The sequence below is a fragment of the Fundulus heteroclitus genome, chromosome 2, assembly GCF_011125445.2.
Source record: "Fundulus heteroclitus isolate FHET01 chromosome 2, MU-UCD_Fhet_4.1, whole genome shotgun sequence".
NCBI lineage: Eukaryota > Metazoa > Chordata > Actinopteri > Cyprinodontiformes > Fundulidae > Fundulus > Fundulus heteroclitus.
In genome coordinates, this window is record NC_046362.1 from 28,621,343 (window position 1) to 28,644,911 (window position 23,569).

Here is a 23,569-nt window from a genome sequence, read left to right on the forward strand (position 1 = left end):
TGAGCATGTTTTAAATATGAAATCTGCATAAAACATAAATTGGAAGAACAAAAGGTGACTATGAAGGAAAAAAGAAAGAGGATACAACAGATGAAGGTAAGAAGGACACAAGAAAGGAAGGAAAGACGGAAGGAAGGACAAGAAACACATAGGGAAGGACACAAAAGAGGCAGCAATGAAGGACACAAGGAGGGAAATAAGAACCGATTAAATGAGGGAAAGAACCAAAGACACAACAAAGGGAAAAAAAATGCATAACATGAGGAAGGAGGGAAGGATACCAGAACTCAAGGAAAGGACAAAAAGAGAAAAAGGAAGTAAGGAACAAACATAATAAGGAAGGAAGGTAGGAATGAAGGAGGCAAAAAAGGAAAGAGAAAAAGAATGGAAAAATCAAAGAAAGAAAAGGTGGAAAATAAGGATGGTAAAAATGGGAATACAGTCTAGGAATACAAACGTTTTGCCATAGTTATTCAGACTTAATAGTTAAAGAAATATAATTGCATAACTTTCTTGTTTGCATTGTCAGTTGGATTTCCATATGGTATCAAATATTCCAAAATGTAAAAACTAAAATTTAACTCCAAGGATGACAGATGGACAAAAACTTAGTTTATCATATCAAATTATAAAAAACAAAATTACAATCATCATATTTACTTTTTTCTCTGCCATGGTATCATCTGAACCTGGAATGTTTTCCTCAGTAGGACGAGACTCCAGGAGCAAGCCCTGGACCCGGTCCCACTGCTGCAGGACCTGGTTCACCACAGCCTGACTCTGCTCATAGTTTTCAAACTCACACTGTAGTTCATCCACAACGTTCTGAAAAAGGGGAAAATTGTTGATGGGAGAAACTATTAATCAAGAAAACTTTATAACAAGGGTGTCAACCTTGAGGACCAACATCTGGCAACGTTCTGATGCGTTGCCTTGTGAGCATGCAACCAAATTTTACAGAGTTCTGCTAAGGACTTTATTATTTGATTCAGTTGTATTTAAAGAAAACCCTAAAGATTATATATTACCCAAATTTGTATTTAAAAGAATCCGATTTTCTGAGTAGCAGTGGTAAAATATCCATACACAGACCTGCTTTAGTTCCAGCGAGGATTTCATCTTTGGGACTTCCGAAGTTTCCAACTTTTCATCTTTTTTCCTTTTTTTCTTTGATTCTTTTTCTTTCAGCTTCTGATTCTCATATTGCCTCCTTTCTTCCTCCTCCTTTGCCTTCTGCTCAACCTCCCTAATAGAACGATGCAACCATGGAGGAAAAAAACACCTTATGTTTACACAGATTAAGGTTGTTGTGGAATAAATTACATCTTTGACTAAATTTTAACTCCATCTTAAATTAATTTCTTTTAGGAGCAAACATGAGTTGAAGCTGAACGCCTAAAGCTTGAACACCATGTGATTACCAGGCAAGTTGTCGTTTTGATGTCCTTTATACCCATTATTTGTCGTTTTGATTCTCTTATTGTTGAACAACAACGTCAAACATCCGTGCAAAATATTAATAAATGTGAGTATTTAACTAAATGATATCTCTTAGGAGAATATATTTGTATGCTAATTTTAATGCTTAAAATTGTAACTATTCATCTGGAATGGACAACTTTGTAATCCACCTTCTCTGCTCTTCTTTCCGTTTACTATTATAAAACCTCTGATATACCTTTCTCCAGCTTTGAGAAATGTAAAGCCTCATCCTTATAATTAGTCTTCTACCTGTCAGTTTGACCCAGTTCTCACACACCTTCTTAAACCTTGTCTATCTTTACTAAAATTATTCACTTATCTCTCTACACTAGTTTGACCAATTATCCATAGAAATCTTTGCAATAACAGATATCCTTAAAACAATGCAGCTGATTGTAATGACTTAAATAATTTCTAGCCAATTTCTAACCTACCTTTCATATAAAAAAAAATACTTGTAAAGCAGTTGCAGCTCAGTTAACAGCACAGAAACAGCTTTGGTAAAAATGACTAATGACCTCGTTATTGCTGCCGAATCCAGACTTCAAATCTCTCTCTGATAGTCAACAATTTGTTAAACTTGAAAAATTAAAATCACCATCTTCCCCAGTCACTTCAGGTCTACCTAAGGGCTCTGTTCTTGGTTCTCTGCTTTCATCATCTATCGCCTTCCACTTTCTTATTTTCAGAAAATTTTGTGATCACTTTCTGCTTCAGATGACACCCAGCTTAAGCCCCACACCCTTATTTTCGAACTGCTCCTGTGATCATGGTGTATTCAAAACTTCCCCAAGCTGAACTCCAAGAAAACCGAATTTCTCTTTGTTGGCAACAAGTCCACTTTAACCAAATGTTAAAGGTTCACAATTACAGTTGATGGTTCCTCAGTCAGGGTAGAGTGTGGGTGTCATCCTCGATAGCACTTAATCGTTTGAGTTTCATGTCAACATTACTTGATCTGCATGTTTCCATCTTGGAAACATGAACTATCTCTATCCGTCTCTAACACCCACCAGCACAACCATCCTCATCGATGCTCTTGTCACCTATTGATTAATTTACTGTGTGTCCCTTCTTTCAAGTGTTCCTTTCGTTGTCCAAAACACAGCTGCTCGGATCATCATTAGAACCTCCTCCATAAAAGGCATCACTCCTATCCTTTAACACTTTCACTGGTCACCTATAATACATTTCGTCAATTTCAAGATTCTTCTCCTTACTTTCAAAGCTCACAATATTTTGACCCCTCCTTACTTCACGGATCTTGTCTGTTATTGTGCTTGCGTTTTTTCTTGTTTGGTGACCTTGAGCGACTTGAAAGGCACCTTTAATTAAAATGTATTATCATCATCATCATCGTACTGTTATCACTACGTGTTAGATATCCTGTGTATGTTAACGTAGATGAACAGCAAGCCAAACTCGTTTTCATGCCAGGATCCGAGCGTCTTGCTCCTTTATCGCAGTCTTCTTAAGAAAGGTTACAATATAACATTGCAGCTTGAAAAGGGCAAGTGAAAAGCCATTGCTTTCAGAGATTTGGGTGAGATGTAAGAAACAGGAAGAACTTGAGCGTGAGTAGACAGGCTTTCCGAAAAAACTTTGCTGTAGACTGAGCTTCCGCTACCCACAATGCACTGGAACCATGCACTAAGCTTTTTACAATATAATAAAGGTAAATCAGCACTGACTGAATGATTATTTTTTAGCATTATTTTAACATAAATTGCAATAAATGAATTATAAAGATTTATCACAAAATAATATGAACCTTTACCCTTCTTTATGAAACACATTTTACTGAAGGTAGAACAATCATCATCATCATCATTATTAGCCAACTTTTAGTGTGCATAGTTAAATATGCAACTAAATTAAGAATCTTTACTTTTAATGCTTAATATAAAGAATATATATAAGAATATAAATAAACATATCAAAATGTCCAAATTAACACCAACATTTTAATGACCATATCAGCAACAAATGTGGCCACTCTTTTTGTCCAACAATAGTCACTCGCTGTTCAGAGATGTGCAATGCTTTTTATTCACCCTAAACCTCTTCTTTAAATATGTAGAATTTTTCCTTTACCGCTTCTTAAAGTAAAACATCCTCAAAAACTGTCAGTAAATCTGGAGGTTTATTTTGAGGGTATCTTTAAAATAAAAGGTCCAAATAGCTAAATGTTGATGCCACCAACCAGGAGTCGCTCCCCTCACTCCAACTAGTAGTGGACCTTTGTGCCCATTACTGATCCTGCCATGGACACATCCATGCAAGAGTCCCTTCATTTTATAAGTTCATAAAAAAAATGGACCAATCTGTCTTTAGATATACTATTTTGTTATTTGTATTGTATTTGCTCATCTGCTTTTACACACAAATTAACTTGAGTGACATCTGGTTCTTAATCCATAAAAGGGCTGGATACTCAATTTTGGAGTGTGATTCAGATAAATGACCAAATTATGAAATCATAATAAAATCAACTGTTCTTCATCAGCTTTCAGATATATTTGATATTATTGAACTCATTTGAATGTTTGTTCATGTCAGTTGTATCGAAGACAACTTCAGGTTACAAAAGCCACAGACCTTATAATTAGCATTTACTTAGGAATGTAGCGTAATAGCTCATTTCCTCTGAGTTGTTATGCTGCAATAAATTATTAACTGCAGTTTGTCTGACAGTCATCAAATATTTACAAATTAAAAAAAAACCTCTGTAGCCCAATTTGATGAATCCTGTTGGTGAGGCTACAGATACTGACACACAAAACCATCTGAAAACTAATCTGTAGAAATGCTTTTTAAAATGGAAAAGAAAAAATAACACTCTTCGCTATCTCTGGCAAATGTACCAGATCAGTAATTGCTTGGTATAATCTGGCTTTTGTAAATAATGTTTAGACAAGCTAGAAGAAGGTCCCCAGAAGAAAATAGATTTTAAATATTTGCCCGCATATTGGCATGCAGATAATAAGATACAGAGCATTTAATAAGTTAAGGGACAAAAGCTCAAAAGGAAAAAAAAACATTTTATACGTGTCACATGATTACCTCTGCTTCTTATGACGAACTGCCTCCAAGTGCCGCTGGATAATACTCTCCTTATTGCCATCAGGCAAAGCATCAAACGTCTCCTGATCCAGTTCCCACAGCCACCTCTCCTCCTTCTCAGCCATCTGATTTCGCAACGCTTCTGCAGGACGAGTACAATTAAACAATTCATGTCCTCAACCGCATACACGACAACTTTGGTTATAGAAATATACATATGTGGAACCTCGTAAATTATTTACCCTCAGCTTCACTCTGCTGTCTTTCGCGTTTCTTCAAGGCGTCGTAGGTGTCAAATAAGTTGACCACATAGATGTGCTTGCGGTTATTGAAGGCCTTAAGCACAACTTGAAGTGTGCTTGGTACACACTGGGTGTAAATAGACTCTAGACTGTTGATAACTATTCCACGGTGACAGTCGTTTAACTGTTAATAGAGAAATGATAGGATCACGAGGAATAGGAATGTCAAAGCATATAGAGAAAACTAAAGACAATACATGTTAACATTGACCTTCTTTTGAAGATAAGCAAATACAATCAAGATAACAGGCAAATTTGGAAATCTTAACTATAAAATTTGAGGCAAAAGACAAAATTTCTGGTAGAATACTGCCTCAGATAAATACCACCTTAAATTTATGTGCACTTAATTACCAACAACAGAACATCCAGAAGCATTGGGAGAAAATCTAAATCCATCCATATTGCTTCCACAGGAATTTCTTCGCCTTGGTTTCTTGTTTATGGGTGATGGAAGGAGCGAACAGGAGATGGATAATTGGTTTGGGGCTTCATCCACAGTTATGCGGGCGCAGCTCCAGTCTGTGTGGTGGAGAAAGAGCCGAGCCAAAAAGCAAAGCTCTCAATTTACCAGTCCGTCCACATTCTGACCCTGACCTACGGTCATGAGGTATGGAACATGATCGAAAGAATGAGATCGAGGATAAAAGCGGCCCAAAAGAACTTCCTCTGGTGAGTGGCCAGGCTCAGCCTTAGAGATAGGGTGAGAAGCTCTGTCATCCGGGGAAAACTCAAAGTAGAGCAGCTCCTTTGCATTGAAAGGGGCCACTTGGGGTGTTTTGGGCATTTGATCAGGATGCTCCCTGGGCGCCTCATTTGGATGTTTTCCCAGCATGTCCCACTGGGATGAGACACTGGGGAAAACCCCAAAACTTGCTGGAGCAACTATATATCCTGACTGGCCTGGGAATGCTTTGGGAACCCCCAAAATGAGCTGAATGTCATTGGGAAGAGGAATAGCACCAGTCTGAGACCTTAGGTCTGGCCATAACTGAGTTGCCAATGTGACAATAGTTCCAAACAAAGCGGGATATCAACAACAGAATGACTGAAAAAGAAAAACTTAAATGTGTTGGAACAGAAATACTGCTGTGAGACCCTAAAATAGTTGTTCAGAAACACTTCGGCAAACCTAAAAGAACTCAAACAACGTTGTAAAGAGTGGACTGAAATTTATCCACAACAAAGTCAAACAGACCACACCATTGAAGGTTTATTGCTGCTAAAATATAAAAGTATAAGCAGCTGAATTATCAGGTGGACTCAGATTTCAGTCAGTGTCTCTGCATTTCCCAACCAGTAACTGTTCGATTGTGCAATTTAAATTATGTTTTAATTTACTTTTTGTGTTGTCTGAAATATTCATAGTCCTATTTATAAGGTCCTTGGGAGTATTGCTCAATACGGTTTACTGTACCTGAAATCGTTCTACAAGGATTTCAATAAGCAGCTGTTCAGGTGGGAAAAAACTTAATTGCAGCACGTTTTCTCCCTGCAATCAAATTCAAACAATTATCAACATTTGTATTTTGTATGATTTAACACGTCTCAAAGAATCCGCAGTATCATGAATAAGTGTTACACGAAGGACACAAATAGACAAATCTGAGTATATGTACCACACATATATCTTTTGGTGTATTTCCTGACTTTTGGTGAGCTGGAGAGGTCTCGCTCTGCTCTGCAGGAACATCCACAGTATCAAGGAAAGAGGGAATTAAATCAGGATCTGAGCTTTCATGAGGTGCTTCAGGGTTTGCTTTAAGTTTTTCTTCAGTGGCCTTGGCTGGAAAAAAAGTCAAAGGATTTCTTATTTTAGTGATGAGGTGACTTAAGCTTTCTATATTAACTGCTTAATGCATGGCATAGTAGGCTTACCAGCTTCTGCAGCCTTTTTTTCTTCATAATCAGCAGCTGCAGCATCATAAAGTTTTCTTGCTGACAGGCTAGCTGGAGACGTTCCATTTTGAATCGCCTCTGTGACCACAGCATCAATACTCAAGCACGCTGCCTCATAGTAACATGCCAGAGCTGCTGCCATGCTGCTTTGATCTGAAACAATGTGGGGTAAAGGAAAAGTTAACAATTTGCTACTGTTTATAGTTAAATCAGTTTTACATTGACAGAACAGAAGAAGTTCAGCATTTTACCTGTATGAGGCGCCCCATACACAATGATAGCAATTCCTTTGTGGTTCTGTGTTGTCAGTCCCTCTGGTGAAAGGTCCAATTCCATGTAGCGGGCGATTGCTCTGGAGACAGGGGTCATCTCTGACTGTCCTAGACTCCCGTTAATTCCCTCTCTGGCCAACTTTGAAAGAACTAAATGCAGAGAACAATAATAACTTTATAGTGAATAGGACATCCTTTTTGTTGAGCTGTGTTGTACAGCCATTCTGCTGCTGCTATAAAATACTTACAAAATTCGCTTTGTTTCACACTAAAGCAGCTCGTCTCATCTCGGCCATCATTTAGTTTTGGTTTCTCCTCGTGTTTTACTGTGCCATCTTTGTTTGAATTAGTTCCCACCTTGCCTACATTCAGCTCTGTTGACGACCAAAAAGGTACAACACAAAGATGTGTGGCTGTATAACTTGGTAGGGATTAATGTTTTAGTGACGTTACCATCATCTTGTAGCTGAGGGCAATATTCCTGCAGCTCCAGAGGAAGACCCTCTCCAGGGACCCTTGGGGGAAGCAGCAGTATGTTGTTCTCATCATATTCCTCTATGAGCCGCAGGATCTGAAAGGAAAGAAAAAAAGGAAAAGCACCTAAACAAATAATGGGTATAAAGGACAAAAATGGTTTTCAGTATTAGTTTGCCATGTTTAATTTTTAGTAGTTCCTTTGTTTCTTATTGGAGTATAATTTAGTTCCAATTAGTTTTTTGGCATATAAGCCCAGCATTATGCATATCCCTGGTAAAATCAGATATATAATTTGCTTCTAATAAATCAAGAAGTATTAGAATGGCAAATGAGACAGGCATCTCTCAAAAGATATTGAAACAGAGTAAAAAAAATAGTTATGATTACTATTTTAATTTTTAAAAATGGCATTTTGAAAATTATCTACATTGTTCTCAATAATTAGTGGAGCCCTTCGTATAATTGCTGACGACATTATTGTGCATCCACTCTAGTTTTATCCATTTACAAATCTTGTCATTAGATTTTTAATCATTAAACATTTTTGTCATAATCAGTTATCTCTTTTTTTAATTAAAGGTTGTTTTCTTCTCTAACCACCCTGCTGTCCTCTCCGCGTTTCTTGGTTTTCAAAATCTGAATGTATAAAAATGGGGAAGGCCACATATAAATTAAAAAAAACTCAAGACTTTTCTCCTGTCCTAAACAAGCTCAGAATCAAATGCTGATGTAGACATGAGACTGTAAAACAGTAGAGTGTGAAACACATATTGTTTTCTATTTTTTATTGTTTTATAACCCATCTCTGTGCTTCTTTAAAACTCCTTTAATGTATTGATTTCAATTATGTACAGGATGCTAACCTAAATTATTAAAGCAAGACATTAACATTCACTGAATAAAAATACTTTTTTGGCAGTCTATGACTAAATCAGAATGGACATTATTCTGTTTTAGCTTAATTAGGCTTACATTCTACACAGTGAAATAACTCCTGCAACAATATCTGCTAAAAGGCCATTCAGCAAAGAAGAATCTATTGCACCAAAAACCCAAATTAATGTTTGCAAATGCACTAAGGGACAAGACGTAATGTGGTCTGATGAAACTAAAACTGCAACGTTTGGCTGAAAGGAAAAATCGCTTCTAAATGTGAAACAACCATCTCAACTGTACAGGGTGGCAGCATCATGATATGTGGTTATTTTTCTGCAGTACAGAGTTGTATATCATACAATTGATGGCATTTCTGATTATATTCTGACAGGTTGAGCAGATGTGCAAAGAACTTTTAATCATTAAATAACATTTTATCAACCAACACATCTGAGACATTATCTCCAAATTTTAAAACATAGCTACCTCTTCTTCCTTGAGGTACTGTGTGTCAAACTCCAGGGAGTAAAACTCGATGGGGAAAGACGAGAGGTTTTTCACCGTGACCTCAGCCTTAGACTCTGAGCTAAAAGGAAGACAGGGCCCAAGCTCCAGGACAGATGGGCAGAACTCGAGCTGCGCGTCTTCAGCCTGACCCTGAGCTGTAATGAAGACCTGCTGGGTGCTGTCTGAAACATGGACCACCAGGCGTCTCCTGTATGAGCACTGGAAAACAGAACAGGTTTTTCATCATCACTATTTGAATCCTGTTACAGTTGTTTAAGCAAGTGGAGCTTTGGGTCAATACAAAAAAAGAACGTCACCCCTTCGACAGGACTGAACTTGATGAGGACGTTCACACGTTCCCCAGGCAACAGCTCCCCAGAGCAGGGAATCATCTGAAATACCGTAGGAGTCGGCCGATGCTCCTGTAAGAATATTTGCCGTTCACAAAGAGGCAAGAACTTATCAACCTTATCAGTTCTGTCATGCTGGAAAAAAAACAGCTCATTATTTCAAACACTAAACCACATTTTCATAATTTTAGTAGGAAGATGTAAAACAATAAAAACACTAGATGAAATAAAACAGTCACACCTTTTTGAGAGATTTCACCTCTTCAGCCATGCTCCACTGACAAGGCACAGATTCACAGTTTTGCAGCTGTATCATCCGAATCTGTGCAAAAACATCACCAAAAATGATTAGCAAGTTTAAATATAGTGTGAGGTCCACTTATAACAATATTTTTTTTTTTTTTGAGGTAAAGCCTGGCCCTCATGCTAAACCCGCTGGGGATTAATATCAGTTAAACATATTGGCAGCCAAGGCTCATGCGTCTGAGAGTGTATGAATTAAGTATTATGTATGAATACTGTATGTCATCATAAACTGTTCCTTTCTAGATGCCAAAAGTGATCAGTGGCAGAATTAATATTGTTTTACCTGACACATGCCACACTGCACTGTGTCAAACTGCAGCGTGTCTTGTGAGACAGTGATTGTCGGCATGGTAATGACTGCACAGAGCTGAACCTGCACCACAGGACCATCTGTGAGCTTTAAAACAAACCAAAACATCTTAAGTTAGTAACCTGTTAACGGGTGACAGAATCGGTAGACAGAAAAAAAAAATTCTAATAAATAATGAAAAACTGGGATTTTATGAGCATGTAGTAACATGTTTGTAAGCACCTGTATTGGCAGGATGACGCTCGTCTGCCCCGTCTCTCCATTGGAAGAGTAATAATCAAATTTAATTGTAAAAGTCTGGATTTCACCACAAGGTAGATTCTTCACGCTATCAAATTCTGCTGTAAAACCTGTGAAAGACAACATCAAAATTAATTTAAACCTTAATTTATTTTAGCATCCATTTCTGTTCTCAAATGTTTTGTAAGTAAGAAGGTATTTTTCAAGTATAAGTACTTTTTGACCGAAAATAAAATAAGCCCGGGATCTCTCACAAGGCTCCACGATGCAAAAAACCAAAAGCTAAAAAAAATATTTAAATATAAGTTATAAAGAAAGAAGACAGATTACAGCTGGGCTTGTTTCACCTGTGCCTGTTAGATGTTTGCAGTGGGCATAGAAGGACACGGGTATTGGGCCGTTATTAATGACGTTCACTGTCTGACTGAAGACTTTGCCTGGAATCACTAGGCCAAAATCCAGCACGTACTCTGGCAGTTTGAACCTGGGAAGAGAAAAATGCTTATAAAACTTTGGTAACAACTAAGATTTGTTTCTGCCCTAGGTTCTATACCTTTGGTTTTAAAGGGGCAGTGTGTAACTAATTGGACTTTGTATTAGCAAAAATCAGGCATTACTTTCATAAATGCATATTCTGCCAAAGTTTAATAACAATCGAATCAAAAATGAAAGCATTTTTTCTGTCTTAGAATTAGCAGTTTATAAATACATAGGTGGTAGTGCTCCCAATGGAAGAGGAGTAGAAAACAAGCAAAGACGACCGTAGATCATTCTATTTGTTGTTTTCTGTTGAAATAGAGGAGTATCGATATTCCATGCCCAGCGAGAGGGAAGAGAAAGTAACCAAGAAAAGAAAAAGAAGTAATAACCAGGAGAACCGAGAGTCTATATCGATGCCGCTATTATTATCCGGTGTCTTTGTCATGCTCTCCCTCTCAGGGAGTATGTGTGTACGCGGAGAGGTGGAGTGATATTTCATCTGGTTCACAGTGTCTGTAGTGCAGCAGTGCAAACAGGTCTCTTTATAACTAATGTTTATAGTTGCTTATTTTAGAGCCGAAATAAGCAACGCCACATTCACAAAACAGCCCAAAAAACTGCACTCATGGAATTTACAAGCAACTTTAGAAAAAACAAGCTCAAAGTCGCTTATAATAAGTGGACTTAGCAACAGTGCCAAAAACTATGTCACACGATGACCGTAGCTATTAGAAGTAGCTTGGTGCCAAATTCTCAAACAGGCAGGTGCATGACAACTCTTTCAGGGAATAATTTTTTTTCGTACACAGAAATTCAGAGCTTAGCAGTTGCTCTGAGAATTACTGAGAATCCCTTGCTATTGTAATAACACTGACTGCAGGTACAGACCAAACAGCAGATGGTGCTGTTGTCCCATTTAGCAAGATTTAGTGTCCTCATAGATCTTATTAACTGAAACACGTGTATTTTCTTGACAAAAAAGGGCAAGGCTTTACTTGCACCCTCCCTGTCATGCCTTAATTGCAGGGCATGGTTGGACTAAAAAAACAAAGAAGCTGTAACCGATGAGAAAGATAGCTCTTCAAAGTCCTGAATCAGGGAGCTGAATGCAAATGCACACCACACTTTTTAGAAATTTATTTATTAAAATTAAAAAAAATAAAACACATATTAACTTCTCACTCAATGATCATGTACAACTTAGTGTTTATCAGTCACAATAAAAACCAATAACATGGCAATGTGGCTGTCCTGCGACACAATCAAAGAAAAACACTATTTTCATAAGACACTATAAATAACGTCTTCAACTACGAAAAACAAGTCCAGTTGCTTTGTTTTGTTTTTTTAGTTTTTTTGGAATCACTATAAATAAAACAAATCATCAAATATTTCCGTCAATTTATTTTAATTGTCTCCTGTAACTATTGCTAGGTGTAAAATCACAAACAAAAGTAAACAATTTAAGTCAAATTCCAGGTCAAGATCATCTGTAAAACCAGAGATTTTTTGTTTGAACTTACTTGCTCAGTCTCTGCCACTGTGATAAAGGACTATGTGAGTCCCTAAGCTCCAGCAGCCTATCAGCCACACGGAGGGCATTATCTTTCACCAGCAGCCTCTCAACTTCCAGGTGGATCAACTCTTCATACTACAGAAAGCAGGTGAAAAGGAAAACACCAGAGCAACATAAAGCAATAAATAAACACAACGGCAAATTCCAATTGCGCTGATTGCGATTTTCTCTCTGTGGACAGTAACTAATGTGTTTAATCTTTGTTTCATGTGTAAATAAATAAATACAAAATAGTGGTACCACTTCTTTTATAGAGTTGGTCCTCTAGAAAGCAACAGATTGTGTCACATTGGATTCACCCATGAACTGCCTCCTTCATTGAGCCTCCACTTGCATCTGTCTTGTTTATCCCGCCCAATAATAAATATACATGCATGTGTTGCTGCGTCTATCACAAATCAGCCTCGCTGTGTGGTTAGGCTTCATGACATCACGTGACCACCTATCTGCCAGATCTCAGGTCATGCATTTTGTGGGCTGTAATATTAGGAAGGAGAACATCATGTTCTGAAGAGGCCTGAAGGTCCCTGAACTGAGAGGAAAAGCAGATTATTCTGACTTTTTATTTGACAGTTTGTCTCCATCTAGCACTTGTAAAGCTACACAAAGTAATCAATTATAACACTTGTGTTTCTTGCCAATAAAGACTGTTCAGATTTTTTTATTTTGGCCATGCCCTGACCATGGCGGAAAGCTACCCGTCACATGTCAATGTCCCTGGGCAAGGCACATAATCCCAAGTAACCTACAGCTCTGCATATCGGTGTATGAATGTGAGCATGTTAGTGAGTACGATTGGGTAAATGTGGCTATACTATAGTGTAAAGCTATTTTTAGTGGTCAATATGACTAGAAAAGCTCTATATAACTTCAGTTCATTTACCATTCTACACGAGGATGGATTTGTCATTAACAAATCCATCCTCTGCCTGCTGCCTTCCAGTTTGTATTCTACAATATCACCAAAAAGACAGTACAGTCACAGTCTACACTTTAAGGACTTTATTTCTTTCGGTGTCTCCATAGGTTTAACAGAAATTAGAAAAAATGGCTTCCTCTATTAAAATCTAATAGCAGAAGACAAAAAGAAAATTGTCCTGTTTGATCTATCTGGGATAATGTATGCAATTTTTGGGGAAAAATAGGTAAAAACATTTTTTTTTCATTCCAAGGCTGTTCTTGTTTTTAAGTTTTGTTTATAACTCTGTTCCCTTTTAACTGCCAAGATAATGTTTTATGATGATTGTGTTGCCATCTCATGTAACTGATGTCTTACGTCCATGTTACAGGTCTCTCTTCTTAATGGAACCACCAGTCTCCATGAGATTACCTGTCTCGATAGAAGTAAAAATATCAACGACCTTATGTGACAGTGCAAATGCAGGTAAGGACTGAGTGTGCAGCAGGATGGAGGATACTGCTTATCTAGACTGTATATAAACCTAAAAAAATGAGCACATTGAAGGCCCTAAATAGGCAGAATCTGTGTTTGAAATATTTTCTCCCTGAGATCTCTCAGATCTCCAGTCTTTGCAGTTGCTGTCTAAAGTCTATATAATCAGCTGCTACTTTGATATTAAAGGTGCTTCTTCCAGAACTGTGTTCATGTGTTGGCTCAAATCTTAGATCTTTATGTTGCCGTTTCCAGCGTACTAAATTTCAAATGTTGTTTTTTGTTTTTCACGTGTCAGTTGTATGTGCTGTTACTTTGTGAATGTTCTCCTTCTAGTTTTACTTGCTTTTTTTAAAAAAAGTTTCAAATAGGACAATTTTTTACGCAGGATGAGTTGTATTTAAATGTGCTTTAAAAAAACAAATTAACCCAGTTATTTACTTGAGGTTAGACTGATCGGACAGAATCTTTTTGGACAGATTTCCTTGATGAATCTAACTTTGCTGTCTTGCTGAATTATTCATTTCATTTATTTAGCTTTCTTACTCTCTGAATCAAAAAAAATTCACATTTTTTCTATTTTCAACCACATTCAATTACAAAAGTTTTTTTTACGTTTCAGAAAAGAGAAATGTGTTCAAGTTGGAATTTTTCATCTGAACTACATAAAAGGACATACAGTAGGTTTTTATCAGAAACTGCATGCTTCTGTTACCCCCACCCGTTATCTATACCTGTTTATTGATCATTGGGCGAGAGGTGTGGTATACCTGGACAGGTCGCCAGTCTATCACAGGGCTACACAGAGGACAAACAACCATGCTCATGTTCACAACTATAAGGACCAACTACAGACCAATTAACCTCAAAGTCATGTTTTTGGACTATGGGAGGAACCCATACATTCACAGGGAGAACATGTGAACTCCATGTAACCCAAGCTGGGGATTTGAACCTAGGACCTTCTTGCTGCAAGGCAAGATTGCCACTGCATAGTCCATTTTCTGCAAGCATATTAAAATGATTTTGGCCTAATACATTTAAGCCGTTGTTTGCATAACAAATTTTATATATTTAACTTAATAAGACTATTTTAAATCCATGTTGTATTTACTGACCGTTGGCGCACAGTCAGCCTGTTCTTTAACCCCCCCACCAACTGTGATCCCATCTTCAGGCTCCTGTCTGGCTTGCTGTGCTTTCACAGCTGCTTGGGCCTGCTGCACCACGTCTCTGTAGCATTCCTCTGCTGCAAGAGAACCACAAAGTTACTCCCAGTGATTATTTGAGATAATAATATGTCTATCAGTGCAAAGATTTGAGTATAAATGGATAAATGAGGTATAAAGTTAAAGGACCACCAGTGGGAGAGGGATATAAATAACTATACTGTCATGAGCCATGTGATGTTTTTCCTTTGAGAAAATATGTATCTGAGAGCAGGTTTTAACATACACAAGTTTCGTGGTAAATTCAGTTGTATTCTTGGGAACACTCCCACCCCGGTCAAAATGATCTTCTGTGGTGGTAAGAAAGCCACTTGTAGCTGAAACTGCTTCTCAAACTCTTCAGGGATGCCAGGCAGGTAAAGTACACGAAGGTGCTCCTCACAACCAGCATCAATGTAACCCTAGCAATACAGACACGATGTTAAACTAAAAAAAATCCCACCATCAAAAATCTACACAGGTTATTGTTTATGATGGACTCACCACAGCTGGAATGACGATGGGCCACCCAGGTCTGATCTTCAGTGTCTCCGGTTGTTCACTGTTTCCTTTGAGTTGCTGTGTACTTCTGTCCTCATTAACTGCCACAATCAGTGCTCCTTCCCCTTTATCAACCCCTTCGTCCCCCTCTCCACTTGGTAGGTTTATGATGCTGAACTCAAAGCCCACTTTCCCAGTATTCCTAACACACATTTCAACTTCACCAACGCATTGGAAAAGCTGAAACAAACAGAAAGGGAATTAAGAAAACGGATCGGCCAAATGATCATGTGCAACAGCCCTGTGACATTAAACAGGTAAACTACTTCATCTACTTTTATATAGAATGTTAAACACAGAGAAAAAATGGGCTTGTGGTTCCTGAGAACAAAGGAAATTAAAGGAATTAGATCAAAAACAATTAAATTTTGTTTATTTATGTGGTGCCATTTCACAACACATGTCTCAAAGCACTTTACAAAGTCAATTCAATAGAATCATATGGACAGATTTAAAGTCAACTACTGTACATACATTCCAGTTGATCCTCATTCTCAAACAATGCAAGTAAATTCAGTTTATTATACTAATTGTTTAAAAAGTTTTCTATCTGAGGAATCCCAGATTGCATCGAGTCAGTGACTTGCAGCATTCACTCCTCCTGGATGAGCATGAAGCAACAGTAGACAACCACCTGCATTGTGTTGTTGACTTTGCAGCAATCCCTCATACCGAGCAGGCATGTGGTGACAGTGGAGAGGAAAACTCCCGTTTAACAGGAAGAAACCTCCAGCGGAACCACGCTCGGTGTGACCGGCCGTCTGCTACAACTGACTGGGGGCTTTCAGAAGACAGAGCAGAAACACAAAAAGAACACAGAAGCAGGGATCTAGAAATGCCTTCAAAGTAAAACGGTAATGGCAGTACTAGTTTCTTTAGGGGTTTTATGTTGGAGAAAACCACACCTAAGCAGATAAGCACTAAGCCAGTTTTCAACTCTAGGGAATGAACGAGCACACATATAATTAGTTACAGTGTAATCTCAGCCAGTAGTCATGTCTAGGATAGAAACAGGATTAAACACTGAAAGACAGGACCCACTATATCATCTATAGAAGGAGAACATGAACTTATTGGCCGCAGTAGCTCAGCCGATGCCCCCACAGGAAGGTGTTACAACATAAATTTGAAAGTTGAAATAATAGCTAATAATGGAAAATTAGAGAGCAGTAAGAGAATGTAGCAGAGTGTAGCGGAGTTTAAATGACAACTTTTAAGAAATGTACAGCTCACAAGAGTGCTTCAGAACCTCTCTCTATGTGTGAGCTCAGAACTGTCAGAAAACAAAAAATTTAAACTCCACAAATCAATTGTACATACCTGAGAGCCAAAGTCAAGATGAGTGGATTCAAGACTGTAGGAGATTGCTGAAGCTTCTCCTCTGAGTTGGACGTCATATGTTGGTCCATCTTCAACAGAGCACTGAGCCACCACCTCTGTGCAGACGTTTTCATGACCGAAGAAAGAGAAAGTGACGAGCTGCTGGTCTTGAGGTTGCAAAGCACCATACATCGGTAAGATATCAAAAACCTATTTACACCAAATATAGAAACAGGAGGGAATTAGTGCAACATGGTTTCATGATAGGTGAGCTCAGGCAATATTCTGTTCAGACCTGTAATAACATGCATGCTGGCTGATTCGAAGAAGTATGACCGTTTTCATCCGACATTAGAATCTAGGAGGTTTCTCTGAGTTATTTTGATTTGATCAGGAGCATCATCTCTCATCTTCAGTGTGAAACAACTGGGCTAAACGGGTATTAAAATCTCTATATAAATATATTCTCACACAACATCTTTGTAAAACTGTGTTAAAACGAACAGTGATATTTGAGCATTTTTAAGAGCGATCCACTAATGAAGCGTTCAGAAGTCTCTGTCAGCCAATTTTTTACTTATTATCACTGACTAGTGATCTGGACATCAAATACTGACAAATCATTTTTCTTATTTTCTATCCTTTAAATGCGTTAGTTAGCAACATTGACATTTTTCTGATGTGTAAACCCATTATGCAGCATCATGTACTTGATGTAATTATATTAGGTTTAATAAGAAAGTTAAGTTACGTGATTGAAGACAAAGAAAATTCTTCAACCCATATGTCGTTATTTGAAATAGAAGTGAAATCCAGTTAAACTGCAGGGCTGTGTAAGCAAGACTACTCTCTCCCACATGCGGTGTGATGTTGCCTCTTGTTCTAATATGAGTACTTAATGATGACAGGGGTCTTAGACTAAAAATTTTGTTTAAAATAAATAATTTCACAATCAGCAGCTAATCAGAGCTTTTCATCTCAAATATCAAGTTTATCTGGAAAAAAAAATTAAATAGAAAAAAAAATGAGCTACTGTATTTCTTTTAAACTAACTGTGATTCTCCTAAGTTGGGTTTTATGTATAACCAGTGCTTTAAGTGGGCCGGTACATACCTGAAAAGTGCTGGTACTGTGTATTGGCACTTCTAAATTTCACCCCTCAGTGAACCTTTTTTTTTTCCATTTAACTCATGACTAGTATCACCTGTAGCTTAGTTACCTTTTTTCACCTCTCAACTAGATATTAGGCTCATGGAGTGGAGACTGGAGAGATGTTCATGCTTTTGTTGAGCAAATATTTTCATATTGGTTATATATAATCACATGCTTTAAACATTTCTATTTAAAACAAGTTGTTATTACGTTTACTATACCTATGATTCCCCCCCCACAAAAGAAGGGGAGTACCGGCACTTCTTTTTTACCCACTCAATCCATCTGTCCTATACCATGGTGAATGCTCACATATTTGTAGATTTTCACTGATACACAGAGAGACATAACTGGAACTTTGGGGTGTTTCGATGATATTCTTGTTTAATTTGACCATACATAGCTTATGGTAAAGGCAATTATCCAGAATATCAAAAAAACTGTTTTAGTTATTATTGAAAAATCTTTAAAAAGAAATTGGAAGTTGTAGACAAAATCGCTGGCCAGGACATCACTTCTGATTAACATTTTTAAGATATTTTTTAAAACACTGTATCCTTTATCTTCCACTTCACAATTCTGCACTAGTAGGATCTATGTGTAGGATTATTTTTTTTAATATAAAATACATTTACATTTGTTGTTGTGTGACCAAATGTCAAAACATTCCAGGGGTAATAATAAATATGGGCAAAAGCTTGAACAGTTCATGTATTAGTAAAATAATTGTTGCTTATATAAACAAACATAATCTATAAATATTTAAATATATTCTTCATATAAGTTATTATAATTTTCTAAGACGTGTATTTATTCAGCAGTATCAACATTAGCTGCTGATAGTTTCTTGGAAAACCCTAAACTGTTTACTTGTCCACATTTACCTCTTCCACATGCACTTGGCACTGTGTGCTGCTCTGATCATCTGCTTTACGCCCGGGGCAGTCATCGAATAAAGAAGCTTCAGCCTGAATCTCTGGATACTGATCTGGCTTCATCTTTATAGTTTCTGTCTCTCTGCGGAGGCAAAAGGATATTAAAACATCCATTTAGCTGAATAATTATTTTTCTCCCTAGAAAATTGGAAAATGGGGATGTAAAGAAAGACAATTTTTAAGGATCTTCATCCTGGAAGAATGACATCTAACATACTGAAAACAGACCAGACAAAAATTGTAATTAAGAAACTGCAACACATTCATATCGCAATATGCTGCGGGGAAGAACCTGTAAGCGTGCGTTGTATACCCAGTTCATCATTCACAGATAATGCAATACTCAAGTGAAGGAGAAAATACTAAGCCCCCACATCCCGAAGAACTCAGACCCTCATTTTCTTTTAGCACTCTCGTCTCTCCTTCCCCGTGGGATCACACTGGATGCATCCATCAAGTTAATTAAACAGAGTGTTCTATAATTAAGAGGAATTTTAATAGGAAGGCAGCAGGAAACAGGTCAGGATAGATTGCAGTGAAGTGCTGAATAAACATGGATGAGAATGAAAGAGATGCAGCAACTGAAACCTTCTTAAAGCTCGTCAGGAAAAGCTATATATCAAATCACTGAAGAGTGGTTTCCTTACTGCTGTTAAGAGTGTGTGCATGCATGCACATAAGTGTTAAGTGTGCATACATGTAAAAGAGCGCACACATTGTTACAAGAGTGTCAAAGACTGGCAGCACTGCTGTCAGCTCATGCTGGGTAAAAAAGGAAAACCACCAGCAGGGGGCTCTGTTGCATGATCACACTGATGATGTTGTTTCAGCCTCTTTCTGGCCTTGACGATCACATATTAGAGAAAAGTAAGGCACATTGTGGCTTGGTAATAGTTTAAAGAGAGCTCAGTAAAAACAATTGGGACCCTGTTTAAAGAGAGCTCAGTAAAAACAATTGGGACCCTGTGTAAAATAAAAAATCACTTTATCTTGAAAAGAATTTAAAATTCACAGTTGTGGACAGAGAAACAGATGGCGAGACAGCACATGATGACTCTGCAAGAACTAAGCTTAAAACAGAGACAGCCTTCTCTCATCTGCTATATATTTGTCTGTTTACATTTACCAAACAAAGAAAAAGGTAATCACATTAAAAGATTACACTGCTGTCGACAACCTGTTTTCAATTAACGTGGGTGTGTTTGAGAGAGAGAAAATGAACAATGGAAAGTAAGTTCACAGCTGGCAAAACAAAAATCATTTCAAATTTCATTTGTTTATGAACTCATTTGTTTCAGAGTTTAATGAGCTTTTAATTACTTTTATCATCTTTAATCCCTAAACGTCCAAAATAATAAGTCTGTTTATTATAGTACTCAGACTGGAAGAGAAAATTTGCATTGTTGCAACAGCAATAGGACAATTGGAAAATAATAAGTGTATTAAATAGCAACACTGCAAAAACTAAGTAAACAACAATAGGAGACATATAAGAATACAAAAATACACCAAAGAAATATAAAAAGACAACAAAACCTGAAGCCTTCCAGACTTTACAGCCTGGCCCCATCTAATTTATCTGAATTATTAAGTCTTTCTCAAGATGACATATCCCTGAGATCATCAGATCAACTTTTATTAGATGTTCCAAGAACCAGTCTTAAGCATTGGGGTGACCGGGCATTTTTAGGGGCAACACCCCGACTTTGAAGCCAACTTCCAACAAGCCTGTCCTGACTTTTCCATTTTTTTTACAGGTGCAAATCTGCATTTTGAAGAATATGCGTACTATGTTTCATTGTATTACACCAATACATTTAGAAAAAGTTTCCCTACTTCCTTTCAAAGGATAAAACAATACTGACCGTGAATGATTAAGTTCCTAAAACTATTAATACTTTAAATTCATTACTGATGTCAAAGTTTTGATTCGAATACCTGGAGAAGTAACACTTCTAATTAAAGCGTAATAAAGAAATAGGATTCAGCCCATATCAATAATTGCACAAACAATTGATTTTTATCGATGTTTTCTGAAATATCTCTTGAAATCTCTTGAAAGCATGCAAGTATCCTGATAAATTGTCTGGTTACCAGAATCGGCTGATTACTTTGCCATTTCACATTATTAAGAGTGAAGAAGAGAGGTACAATGATTATAAATTGCATTTGGGTATTTGAAAAAGAGAAAAAGCCAATAAGTCCAGAGTAAAATTTCTAAAAATTAAAAGGATGTGTAGATACATTTTAATGTATCTTCCTAGTCAAAAATTAAACAACTATACAAAGGCTATTGTCTACATCACGAGTACCCAAGTCCAGTTCTTTGCAGCTATTTTCCTGCAACTTTAAGATGCATCCCTTCCCCAACACATCAGAATCCAATGGCTGAATTCCCTCATCAGCGTGTCATTTAGGTTTGCAGAGGCCTGGTAGAGATATATTAATTTAAATCAGGTGTGTTAAAAACACAGATACAATCTCTCCTTGTTAATATTAGAAAGCTGCTGGGCAATGGGAGCCGACAATATTAAGACCGCATCATAGCAAGACCAAGTCAGGTAAGAAGAAAGCCCTACAGCTATTAACAACGTAGCTTTAGATACACCCCTGATCTGAACCAGCTGAAACAAGTGATTGAATTACCTGTTCAGCATGGCATCAAGTTTGGCGAAGGCCTGGTAAAGGGCCATTCATTTGATTCAGGTGTGCTAGAGCGGGGATGCATCTAAAACAAGCAGGATAGTAGCTTTCGACGGCTGTAGTTGGAGACCCCTGATCAACATGATTCTTTTTCTTTTGTTTTGCCAACACGATGACAATACAATAAGATAGAATATAAATGTAACGCAAGAGATTAAGAGTTACTCCCAACACCCTGGCATTGATATGGTGTTCCCTTGTGTTACTTTTGTTTACACGGTAATGAAATATCTATGCAATTATGAACCTGGATTGCATTAAAAATGGATAAAAAAAAATAATCTTAGACCTTCTACTTTCTGTCTTGCTGGAGTTGTTCCAGATGGACACACTGCAGGATCTATATGTCCTACTGCACACTGCGTTTATCTCTTGATAGGATAAAAGAGTTTGCTTTACAGACAATCCCATCTCAGAGGACTGTGGTGTAATTACTGATAGCAATGTAATTAGCTGAACATGACAAGATAACGCAGGTTTCGTGTGAGAGAAAGAGACTTTACAGGGGCGAGGTCTACATTTAATTAGCATGATGACCTGTGAGGATGGTTATTAAGAGAGGAAAAGGGTGGAGAAAGAGAAGAGGGATTGGATGAGTTTAAAGTATTAAAGAGATGCAGAGGCAGGGCAGAGGGAGCACGGGTGGGGGCAAAGAAAAAAAGACAAATAAGCAATGTAAAGCCCTGAGAGGAGAAGAAAGGAAGAGGAGAAAATAAAGAATACCAATAGATGGAAGAGGCTGAGGGGAAAAAGCTGATTGAGGGTGATAAATCTTGCAGAGCTATTAGTTATTTGGTTCAAGGCCACAAACAGACTACTACAGTATTCACAGTTCATTCCAAAAGATCCAAAGCAGAGGCCTGAAAGAGGCAGACTGTAAAGTTTATAAAGCACACCATCAGTAAATGTGTCTTCCCCAGAGAATTTATAATGGCTTTGGCTCAATTCAGTTCAGAGGGTTAAATGTATAGCGCTGTACCGAAGCATCCCAGTGGGCAGTTTTAATGCATGACACATCCATTCTGCTCTCAGACCTGAATCTCATCTTTTCAGTAACCGACTGACAGATTTTTTGGTTCTAAAATCAAGTAGATCTTGCAGAGAAAGTGACCTTTAACTTCTATTTGTATATCACAGTTATAGCAATAAAAATGAGAGCTACTGGTACAGCTAAAAAAATGTGGATACTGTGAAAAAGCTCATTATTCTTTTGAGTCATTTCAAAAAGTGTAACTTGTGTTAAAGATTTATTACACATGGAGTAAAGTATTTAAAGCCTTCATTTATTGTATTTTTTATTATTATGGTTTACAAATAATTTAATAAAATAGGATCTCAGAATATTAGAATATTGTTAAAGTGTTAAATATTTGAAACTCATGGTGTCAGCCGTAATCGTCTAATTAACTCAAAACACCTGCAAAGGTTTCTTGAGCCTCTAAATCAGGGGTTTCCAAAGTGCGGCCCTCAGAATAATAATAATTAATTCTGTGTGGCCCCCCAGCCACAGTTTAAGAATTGCACATTCAAATTTAAGAATGGAAAAGGCTTTGCACAACACAAAGTTTTTTTTTTTTTTTTTAAATTAGCCCTGTTTTCTTTGACACAAACATCCTGTGACTAACGCCATTGATCAGTCACTCTGCTCATGCTTCATGATTCAGTATTTCAAATTAAAGGTAGCAATAAAGGGGCAATTCCATTATACGGCTAACACCGAAGCTAACTGGATACAAACGTCCACGCACACTGCTGTTATGTGAGCATGTCACAAAGACTGCCATCTACCGGGAAATTCAGTGCACTTAATGCTTTCTTTTGCTGAAATATTTTATAGAATGCTGATTTATCTTACAGCAACACTTAGCACCTGCCCATTCTGCAAAAGGCAGCGAAAGCTGGTTCTATGACCATGGGGCTATGCTGGATTGGCCAGCATACCTGCTGATCTGAGCCACGGAGAGAATCTATGGTATTGTCAAGAGTAGGATGAGAGACAACAGAGTCAACGATACAGATTACCTGAAGGACGCCATCAACCCCGGCTTCCATTACACCTTAGCTGAGCCACAGCCTGATCGCCTCCAAGCCACACTGCACTGATGCAGTAATTTATCCAAAATCTTATGGAGTATTTTAACATTCTGAGATACTGAA

At 37.6% G+C, this 23,569-nt stretch overlaps 1 protein-coding gene across 1 annotated transcript in view; it reads right to left on the reverse strand.

Moving 5' to 3' along the window:
- Positions 1 to 23,569, reverse strand: part of hydin (HYDIN axonemal central pair apparatus protein) — a gene marked incomplete in the record, with an annotated part of 105,325 nt that overhangs the window by 35,350 nt on the left and 46,406 nt on the right. Inside the window, 22 exon segments of the mRNA XM_036152103.1 lie at positions 661 to 825; positions 1,093 to 1,246; positions 4,546 to 4,687; positions 4,788 to 4,971; positions 6,265 to 6,339; positions 6,467 to 6,633; positions 6,726 to 6,899; positions 6,998 to 7,168; positions 7,267 to 7,392; positions 7,472 to 7,589; positions 8,858 to 9,097; positions 9,196 to 9,300; positions 9,470 to 9,550; positions 9,818 to 9,931; positions 10,067 to 10,194; positions 10,432 to 10,568; positions 12,088 to 12,215; positions 14,652 to 14,782; positions 14,989 to 15,163; positions 15,246 to 15,482; positions 16,623 to 16,832; positions 18,659 to 18,791. Coding sequence (XP_036007996.1) covers positions 661 to 825; positions 1,093 to 1,246; positions 4,546 to 4,687; positions 4,788 to 4,971; positions 6,265 to 6,339; positions 6,467 to 6,633; positions 6,726 to 6,899; positions 6,998 to 7,168; positions 7,267 to 7,392; positions 7,472 to 7,589; positions 8,858 to 9,097; positions 9,196 to 9,300; positions 9,470 to 9,550; positions 9,818 to 9,931; positions 10,067 to 10,194; positions 10,432 to 10,568; positions 12,088 to 12,215; positions 14,652 to 14,782; positions 14,989 to 15,163; positions 15,246 to 15,482; positions 16,623 to 16,832; positions 18,659 to 18,791 — 3,295 coding nt within the window.